The sequence below is a fragment of the Octopus bimaculoides genome, chromosome 25 (assembly GCF_001194135.2).
Source record: "Octopus bimaculoides isolate UCB-OBI-ISO-001 chromosome 25, ASM119413v2, whole genome shotgun sequence".
Lineage (NCBI taxonomy): Eukaryota > Metazoa > Mollusca > Cephalopoda > Octopoda > Octopodidae > Octopus > Octopus bimaculoides.
The window spans coordinates 503,729-513,728 of NC_069005.1; the positions used below are offsets into that span (position 1 = coordinate 503,729).

At 38.3% G+C, this 10,000-nt stretch overlaps 1 protein-coding gene across 2 annotated transcripts in view; it reads left to right on the forward strand.

Annotated features, from left to right (window-relative positions):
• The window catches only part of LOC106869553 (A-kinase anchor protein 10, mitochondrial), a 26,401-nt gene that overhangs the window by 15,325 nt on the left and 1,076 nt on the right, over positions 1-10,000 (forward strand). For both annotated transcript variants that reach the window (XM_014915340.2, XM_014915341.2), the window contains 14 exons: positions 319-405; positions 1,345-1,434; positions 2,036-2,968; positions 3,671-3,769; positions 4,104-4,188; positions 4,903-5,026; positions 5,850-5,986; positions 6,163-6,307; positions 7,142-7,253; positions 7,740-7,929; positions 8,642-8,724; positions 8,855-8,892; positions 9,395-9,532; positions 9,863-10,000. The exon at positions 9,863-10,000 is cut by the window's right edge and continues 1,076 nt beyond it. In XM_014915340.2, the coding sequence (XP_014770826.1) occupies positions 319-405; positions 1,345-1,434; positions 2,036-2,968; positions 3,671-3,769; positions 4,104-4,188; positions 4,903-5,026; positions 5,850-5,986; positions 6,163-6,307; positions 7,142-7,253; positions 7,740-7,929; positions 8,642-8,724; positions 8,855-8,892; positions 9,395-9,511 (2,240 nt within the window). In that variant the 3' untranslated portion in view covers positions 9,512-9,532; positions 9,863-10,000. The remainder of the gene's footprint in view (positions 1-318; positions 406-1,344; positions 1,435-2,035; positions 2,969-3,670; positions 3,770-4,103; positions 4,189-4,902; positions 5,027-5,849; positions 5,987-6,162; positions 6,308-7,141; positions 7,254-7,739; positions 7,930-8,641; positions 8,725-8,854; positions 8,893-9,394; positions 9,533-9,862) is intronic.

A 10,000-nucleotide genomic window follows, 5' to 3' on the forward strand; every position in this document is an offset into this window, starting at 1 on the left:
CTGGGCTCCAGTTCAATATCTGGACCCTGTAAAATAGTCAAAATGCATTTGTGTGTTTGTGTGAAAGTTATGGACAGCAGGATGTATAAGTAGTAGTAGTAGTAGTAGTAGTAGTAGTAGTAGTAGTAGTAGTAGTGGTGGTGGTGGTAGTAGTGGTGGTGGTAGTAGTTGTCATTGGCAGTGAACTTCGAAAGACTTTAAAAAAAATTTTTGATTCTTTGTGAATTCTTGGTTTGTGTTCTAACCAGACAATTACTGACAGTTTAATCATTTACTCCCCTTTTTTAATCATCTTTTGTTTTTTGTTTTTTTAATTAGATCGAAGGAGCTGGGCTGGAGACACACCATCGCTTTCGAATGGGAAGGCCTCTGCCAATGGTTCTACGACCCGCAATGGACGGTGTAGTGAGTGGCAGCTTTTCACTTTGGATTTTGTGGGGCAACAAAATGGTAGAATCGTTAGGGTGTTGGACAAAAATTCTAGCTCTTTGTGTTCTGAGTTCAAATCCTACCAAGATCTTTTTTGCCTTTCATCCTATTAGGGGCAATGAAACAAGTACCAGTCAAACACTGGGGTCAATAGAATCAATTAAAATTCCAAATTTTGTTCCTATATTAGAAACCATTATTATTATTATTCCTAAGTTGGCAGAATTTTTAGAGTGTTTTGACAAAGTGCAAAGCAGCATTTCTTCCAGGTCTCTGCATTTTGAATTTAAATCCTGCTGAAGTCTACTTTGCCTCCCATCTTTTTGCAGTCAATAAAATCAAGTGCCACATAAGAACTGGGATCATTGTAATTGACTCACCCCGCCCCTCAAAACCACTGGTCTTTAAGAGTGTCATATTTTACTTTAAATTCCTCCTCATCTCCAATAGCTGATTTTCCCAGATTTTCTTCCATCAACATTTCATGTTGATCTATGTCCCAAACACCAGCTTTACAATGACAAGGTTATTTTACCAAATTCTTCAGAGTTTCCAAAATTAATTGAAAGCATGGCAATGGAAGTATTTCGATAGGAATATCCTAGTTGTGATTTAGCTTCTAGATCTTTCCATCGTATTTCTTTTTACTCTGTTGGTACCTATTCATATGACATCAACCCTGCTTTTATGGTACAAACTTCTTATTTTAAATTGATCTAAATTAAAACCTTCCATCAAAAATTCCATGTGAATTTATGTTCCAAACACCAGATTAATTAATGACAAAGTTATTTGATTAAATTCTTCATTATTGTTAAACTTAATTCAACAGAAATATATTAGCAAAAGTAACAAGTATGTGGTAAGAAAAGGATTAATTATTTATTTAACATTAATTACTTGTTCCACTTTCAGATGAGGAAGCTGGTTTCTCCCCAGATAGATCCAACCGGCCTCAGTCTTTGTTGCTAAATTCTGAATTAATCAAAGAACTTGCAGATTCAGGTCAGTATATTAATCTATTACTTGGAAGGACGTTGTGGATATCTTTGAAAGTAGCCTTTAGCTCCAGGACTAAATGATCGGAGCACCAATCAAGCCAATGCCCTTCTCATTAGTGACCCCACCATTGTCACCATCTTCAAGGTTGAATTATACACCCACATATGGTGCCTAACAATGCAGAGGAAACTGCCATACACATGAGTTACCTGCTAGAAATAACCACTAAATCTCCCTCAAATCACACCCTTAAAAAGGGAGCAGTATTATCCTGATAGATGGATTAAAGTTTGTATTCACTCTTTCGTCCCTACCATTCCACCATTTTCATTAATAAAAATAATAACGATAATAAGCATTAGTAAATTAATTCTGTTGTTATCAATATTTGTGTCATACTTGAGAAATATTGCCACAAGTTTTCTCATATTTAGGAATCTCTATACTAAATGCTCAGATATGTTGCTCTTGATGAGAAATGCTATTAAACAGGGAAGATAATGGTAAAAATGATTCCAGAGTGAAAAAAAAGAGATGTTCATTCTGATCTTATTTTTCACTGTAATTTGAAGAACCTGTCATTTTGTTTTCTATCTCTTTCTAGGTGTAAGTAACTCTCAGATAGAATCACCAATGCGGACATCATCGCGACTTTCCAAGACACTTTTAGAAATCCTCCATGATAAAGAGGCCCTTCCGTCTTTTATTAGTTTCATGGAATCACAGAATGCCGGTCAGTATGTTCGGTTTTGGCTGGATGCAAAGAGTTTCCAAACAGCTGCCTGGACTCGTATACGAACCCATTCCTTGAATGCCCTGGCTAAAAGCTCCCTAACCGAAGTTTCTCTGGCTGGAAGCACGTCGTCACCCAGCCGTTCTTTGTCATCGTCGTCTTCTCCAGCAGAAGTGTTCACAGAAGCAGAAACAACCCTTGCTCCTGCGACATCCAATGCAACTTCTATTCTCTCACCCTCTTTCCTGTCTTCATCTGCTATGACTGACAAGACACCAGCTGGAGAAACCAATCCCACATGCCGCCCTCTAGCTTCAGACACCTGCAATCGTTTGCATGACAATCAGTGCCAAGTCAATCCACCGAGTTCTCTCCCTTCGGCTTTCTCTTCAACTCCACCACTTACCACCACGACGACGGCGACCTCTTTGTCGTCCACCTCATCTTCTCCCAGCTATTCTTCGCCGTGCGCTGCCGACAGTAGACTTTTCCCGAGTGCAGACATGGTGGAGGAGCAAGGTCTTCCAGGATCTTTAACAAGTGATAAAGACAGAACATTGATAAACAGCTCAAACAAACACACAGACTCTGATAAGAGCTCACATCTGGGAGCTTCTCAGCTTCCAGACACACAATTATCAAATTCTTCTGTGGTTAACGATGCCAGTGGGGCCACTGCAAAAGACAATTGCCAGGATGTAAAGTTAGGACAAATTACCAAAGATGATGGTAAAAAGGAGGAATGTACAGACAACAGCAGTTCCGACAGGCAGGTCAACAAATTAGGAACTAAACTACTTAGCAGTGAGTTCAAAGTTTCTTTATTCTCTGAGGATCGTGGGAAGTGGGGTTTTTTTTTTCTTTCTTCTTTATATTGTCAGCAATTTGTGTTTCTGATTCTAAGGTTTTCGATGTCTGTGGATATCTTTGACTTCTTGTGACATCATTGTCAACAGTGTGTGGGTGTGATGTAAGTGTCTACCTTGTCTGTTTGCCTGGGATATCATTGTCTTCTGCATCTGTCGGCAAATACATACATACATACATAAGTATGCATGTAAGTGTGTGTGTGTATATACATGCACATACTTATGTATATACTTGCAGACATACAGATGTATATGTATGACATATATATGCTCACATATTCATATTCACACATGTGACACCCCCTCCAAACATATGCCCACCACCACCACATATATATTTACATATATCTTTATCTGTCTGTGTGTCTCTGATGTTTGTGTGTGAACGTTTACAATCTGTGCTGAACTACAGCTACCAACAGAATGTTATTGATTGTAAACGAGCTGCAACTGGCGACGTTTGTTGGCATTTCCTGTCAAACAAATTATCTGCTTGCTCTGCACTTTCAGATTCCTCTAGAATTCAAAAAAGGAAAACCCTTGGAAACCTTGTAAAGGTTTTCTGTTGTCTTTGTTAGAAGTAGTCACCCACTTTCTGTTACTGCTTCATCTTTGCGTCTCGTTTCTCCTTCTTCAGGTATAGAAAAGGATGCTGTTAGCATCTACGTGAAATATATCTCTCTTGATGCCACTCATTCAATCAAAATCAATGATGCTTTACGCAATGAGACAACCAGTGAGTACTATCATTATTATCATTATTATTATTATCATTATTATTATTATCATCATTATTATTATTATTATTATTATTATTATTATTATTATCAAGGCAGCAGAAGCTGGCAGAATGGTTAGTGGTGCTGGTCAAGATGCTAAGTGGCATTCTGTCCACCTTCACATTCTGAGTTCATATTCTGCTGAGGTCTGCAGAGTTTATAAAATAGATACCAGCTGAACACTGGGGTTAATGTAATTGACTTACCCCTCCCCCGAAATTGCTGGCCTTGTGCTTAAGTGAAAATCAATTATTTCATTTTATTTATATTTCTGTATTTATTCTGTTTCAGGTAAAATTTGTCAGGAAGTGGGCAAAGTTGATCCAGAATGTTTTGTGGCATGTCAAGACTACGTTTTAGAAGTCATGAAGAGAGAGTAGGTTTTACTTCCTTTTTTTATAATTACCCAGTCCATACAAGGAAATTAGGTGATTAGATTTCTTATACAAGATATATAAAATTCATGTTGATTGCAATTTAGTTTTGCCTCACACTTTATTCAACTAACCACATTGAATTAGTTGGTGAGCAAAACTTGAGTAGGACCTTCATTCCGATAAATTTATTGCTACTCCTATTAGCAACAAATTAATGAATATTCTATTGTTCTTAATCTTGCTTTCAAAAAGTATATAAGGGGTCCTAATCTCAGCTGTGTCCCCATGAAGCACATCTGCATGTTCACATTAATCCAATATATGTTTTTAGATGTTTTATTTTAAATGGAGAATACATAGCATTTGAAATTTCTGGTTAGTTCTATTTGCAGAGTAATTACATATCAAGATAGAGGACTGGAAGAATTTGATATATTTTTAATTCCATGTCATACATGTTCGATTACTGGGGATGAGTCACAAAGACATATTGAATCTTTGTCTGGAGAGTCATGGTTGCGAGATTCAATACAAGTTCTTGTCTACATGTCTACCTTTGTAACTCTTCTCCTATAATGAAACATGTATAACATGGGGCTAAAATTACACCAAATTCTTCCACTTTTCTTTTTCGATATATTATATCAGTTTTATAGTCTTCTAAATATTTCTCTGGTGCCAGTGTCTCAGGTTTCGATATTATTTCGTTGCAGTTACTATACTGATTTCCTGCACAGTGTCTACCACTGCAAACATCAGATTGATGTTCTGACAAGTGGCAAAGTCTACCTTGCTGACATCTTACACAACGATACTGCTATTTTCTACTTCATGGAGGTAAGTTCATCACTCACCGATCAACCCAGACTGATGTAGTCATTCTTTATAAAGTTTTGTTTTCTTAATCAACACTTGTAACTAAGGAAGCACTACAGCATAGCAACAGAACCATGATGATACATCACAAGAAATCCGTTTCTACCGTGACAGCCACCCTCATAATGCACCAAACCATTGTAGCTGTTACTCTTGCATGGATGCTTGGTTAAAGAGCCGGCTTCCCAGCCATCTCGTTTGGGGTTCAGTCTCACTACATGGCACCTTGGACAAGTGCCTTTTACTATAGCCCTGGGTAAACCAATGCCTTGTGAGTGGATCTGGGGGATGGAATCTGTGTTGAAGCTTGTTGTGTGTGTATGATCTGGCAGAGTTTCTACAGCTGGATGCCCTTCCTAACGCCAACCACTCCGAGAGTGTAGTGAGTGCTTTTATGTGCCACCAGCATGAGGGCCAGACACATATATATGTATATATATATATATCTTTTTACTTGTTTCACTCATTAGATTGTGGCCATGCTGGGGCACCACCTTGAGGGATTCTAATCAAATGACATAAACCCCAGTACTTTTATTCATGTTTTAAGTGTGGTGCTTATTCTATCAATTTCTTTTGCTGAACCACTAAATAACAGGAATATAAACAAACCAGCACCAGTTGTCAAGTGGTCATGGGGACAGACACACACACGCACACACACACATACAAAATCCACTCACAAGGCTTCGGTCAGCCTGAGGCTATAGTAGAAGACACTTGCCCACAGAACCAGTTTTGGTTTTTGAGATTCAATTTCATGAGTATTGTTTGTGGTTTTCAGTTCATGGAACAAGAAGGAGCAGTGCCATTGTTTCAGTTCTGGATGGCTGCTGAGAACTTCCAGCAACACCTGTCGCTGGCAATGGGTTGCTATGATGGTTTACAGGCACAAGAAGATGCTATGGTTCTTTACGACAAGTATGTAGTACAACTTGGCATTTCTATTTTTAACCTTTCTTGTGTGTGTGTATACACATACAGGCACACTCCTGTACTTCTGCATCCTGTACTGGTTGTTTATATGAATTAATTGGCTCAAATTTTTTAATATTTCGTTTCTGAAATTCCTTTTTCTTCTTCTTCTTCTTCTTCAGGTATTTCTCCTTGCAAGCTACAGAACCATTGGGCTTTGACGATACAATTCGGTTGGAAGTTGAAAGTAACATCTGTCGGGAAGGTGGGCCCCTGCCAGACTGCTTTGCGAAACCTAAAAACTTGGTGCTTCGTGTCATAGAAAAAGTTTGTAGTTTTACCTCGTTTCTTGTCAATCAAATAACTTTTGCTTTTCTTTGACTGTTTTTCCCCCTCTTATGTCCATTTTTTAATATATTTTTTAAAGAATTTTTTTTTTCTCATCTGAACCAATGCGATAATTCATATTTCTTGAGCCAACAAAGAAATCTGTGCAGTCACCTTTGCAGTCACTTGACCTGCTCGAAATAGCAACCAAATCTTCAGATCACTTAAAATCCCTATTTATCATCTCTCAACATCTATTCTTCATTTATTTGACCCCTCACTTATTCCCCATCCCTCACTCTCCCTTTCACTCTTGCAGCCTTTACCCATCACCCCAATGTTTATCTCTTTCCAGTTCTACTCTGACCGCTTTGACCCTCTCTTCCAAAATAGGGGCAGCCATGTTAACCTTCTAGAGCAAGAGACCTGTTTCTGCCTGCTCTGGCCCCTTCTCTCAAGCTCTACACCCCCATCCCACCCTCATTTCCTAGCATAAAGCTGCATCCCAGAAGGTTCGTAGTCTTACAAGCTGCAAGGTGATCTCACTTGTGCTGGTACCACAATAAAAAAGCACCCAGTCAAACGACTCAAACAAGTTATAGAAGATACACACACACATTAAATGTTCACGAGTGAGGAGTCAGTAGTTTTGGGTTACCTCCCTTGCTTTTTATATTCTGGCTAATCTTATTATTATTACCTATATTTGTCTAAATAATCCAATTGCTTTCAATGAATATATTTTCTGTATGTCAAACTGTTTACTGCTCTCTCTCATCCAAGCTACTCTCTTCGGGTTGTCTCCTTATATTTTGCATGTTTCCTCTTCTTCAGATCCACTTCCCAAGCTTCCTTCAAGGTGATCTCTACTACAAATATCTTTCGGAGCTTATCAATACTGTCCAATTAGCGCATGATCTGCCTCAGAAAGTCAGGCGACGCTTAGGTAAGCATTTCTTCTTCTTCTCCTCTCATTGCTCTTCTTCATTAGACACCATTTCAATCCTTTTAATCAACATTTTATATAATCCCTCGGTCAAGCTGTAATTAGGATTGAGAGCAATAACTCATTAGTTATACTCTTTGAGGTGTATTCTTTGAATTGGCATTACTCTTTGAATTTCAAATGAAAATACTGTGATGGCATGTGGTGTAGTGATTAAGTTGTTGGTCTCACAATCACAGGATTGTGGTTTCGATTCCTGGTGCATTGTGTTCTTGAGCAAAACACTTGATTCATGCTTGAACTTGAGGTAAAAACTTAGATCCAGTGAATGAACATTCTCTTCGGGGAAAGATTTGGTAAGATTTTTAGCTAAAAAGAAAGTAAAACAAGGAATCTGTGATGAGTACTTGTTGACCTTGTAGATGTTTGGTGAGATTTAGAGAGGATTATAGGATTATCTGTTGTTTATTTGTTTTAAAATTTTAGGCAGTGATGCTTCATCTGAGCACAGTATTGGCAGTCAAAGCACTGGAACAGAAAGTATTAGCTCTCGTAACACACTCCTGGCCGCAGACACTAGTCATTTCAAGAAAGCGTTCAATAAAATTGATGTTGATATGCGTATAGATACAATCCTTTTGAATCCAGATGCTCTCTGGAAGAGGAATAACACAGGGTAAGTTGTTGCCATGACTACCTTTCATTAACTTTTTCTTTGAGTGAGAACCCAAGATGGTTTATGTGTAAACACCTTGTCACCATGGTAACTCTTTATGATTAAATATCTCTCTTAAAGGAACTAAAATTGCAACATTTGGGTTGACACAGGTTTAGCCGTGTGGTTACGAAGTCTCATTCCCAACCATGTGGTTCCAGGTTCAGTCTCACTGTGTGGTACCATGACCAACTGTCTTTAACTTGAGCCCTGGGCCTATCAAAGCCGTGTGACTGAATTTGGTAGAAGGAAACTGAAAGAAGCCTGTCACTTTGGGTGTGTGTGTGTGTGCATGTCTCATTGCCTTCTTGACATCATGTGTTAGTTGTAAATGAGTTTCACCCTCATATAAGTGGTGTCGTTCATTTCTAGACTTTCATGAAAGCGTGTCCAGCCATGCGGAAATATTACCTTGTTTGGAAACAGGTAAAGGTCGGCAGCAAGAAAGGTTTCTGGCTGTCAAAAATCTGCTTAACAAATTCCATCTGACTCCTGCAAGCATGAAAAAGTGGTGAGGGTAGTGATGAAACAGATGTATTGTGGATTAGGTTTAATCATACAGTGGATTAAACCTAGTAATCCTGCTAACATCCAGAATGTTGTTGTTGTTGTACAAGAAAATCTCAGCAAATTCTTTCAATTTTAATTTTGATTCCTTTTCATATCTTTCTAGGAAAATGTCCTTCGGTCGGATAAACAATCTTGGCCAGTTCGTGTCAGAGTATGACCCTGAGCCAGAACATGACAAAAAGAAAGGTGATTAATCTTCATTTAATCCCTCTTTAATCCTTCTTCTTCACTTTTCAATATTCTTCCATTTTTGTTGGCAGTTTCTCTCGTCCCCAATCAACATCTTTTAATAAATCTTCATCGATGTTTCTTCCAGGTTCAATGTTCTTCAGAAAACGAAAAGATCGAGAAAAGGTGAGGAATCCAAATTAAATGACGAATCTAAGTTATATGAAATGTTGTTTGTTTGTTTGTTCGTTCCCTCCCTCCCTCCCTCCCTCCCTTCCTTCCTTCCTTTTTTTCTTTGTGTGTAAGTGTGTGCACACATATGTATGTATATGTGAAGATATGTGTGTATAGGGGAAGTCAAAAATTATTCGCATCATAAACAGATCTTTATTATTGTCACACTGCCTTCTACGCATGCGTGCTTATAGTTGGTACTGTTGTGGTCACTTGATTGAGGTTTGAGCCTGATCACACCGTTTTCCCTTTCTGGCATTACAGTGTAAGCATGGCCCCTCCACTAGCAATGTGCACCAAAGAAGAATATGGTTGACTTCGCTTTTCATTGTCTTGGGGTCAATAAAATAGTACCAGTTATGCACTGGGGTCAGTGTAATTGACTTATCCTCTCCCTTGAAATTGCTGGGCTTGTGCCAAAATTTGAAACTATCATTATTATTATTAATTACAGGAACAAGAAGATATGGCAGTCCAGATAGCTGAAATGATTATAAAAGATGTAACAGCCATCACTCAGGGTTCAAGTGTACCAAGCAACCCCTGTTCAGCACCTGAACAGACGACATGACCCTTACAAATATGAGATGAGGTAAGTTGAATGAGGGGCAGGTGTGAAAAATTGTTTGAGAACTGATAAATAGAATGTTACTGTGAGATTTTTTAATGATGTTGTTGTGGCTACCAGAAGTTGGCAGCCAATTGGCAGAATTGTTAGTGTGTTTGGATGAAATGTTTTGCAGTATTTCTTCTGGTTCTCTGCACTCTGAGTTCAAATTCTGCTGAGGTCAACTTTGCTTTTCTGTGTGTATAAACACCTTCTTAAAAACAATTGTGTTAATCTTAAAAAAAAAAAGTATTTCTTATTTTTCTTTGCTTACAAATCTCCTAAACTCTTGTGTTTTTTTTTCTTGCTTTACAGGGGTCAGGGGATGTAACATGGTGATCAACATCAGGGGCTGCTCATCGTCAGGAAATCTTATGTGCTGATCTAGAAAATGTCAAAAGAAATCGTCCACCAAAAACCTCACAATTCTCACCAGAATCTCTGTCAAACTAA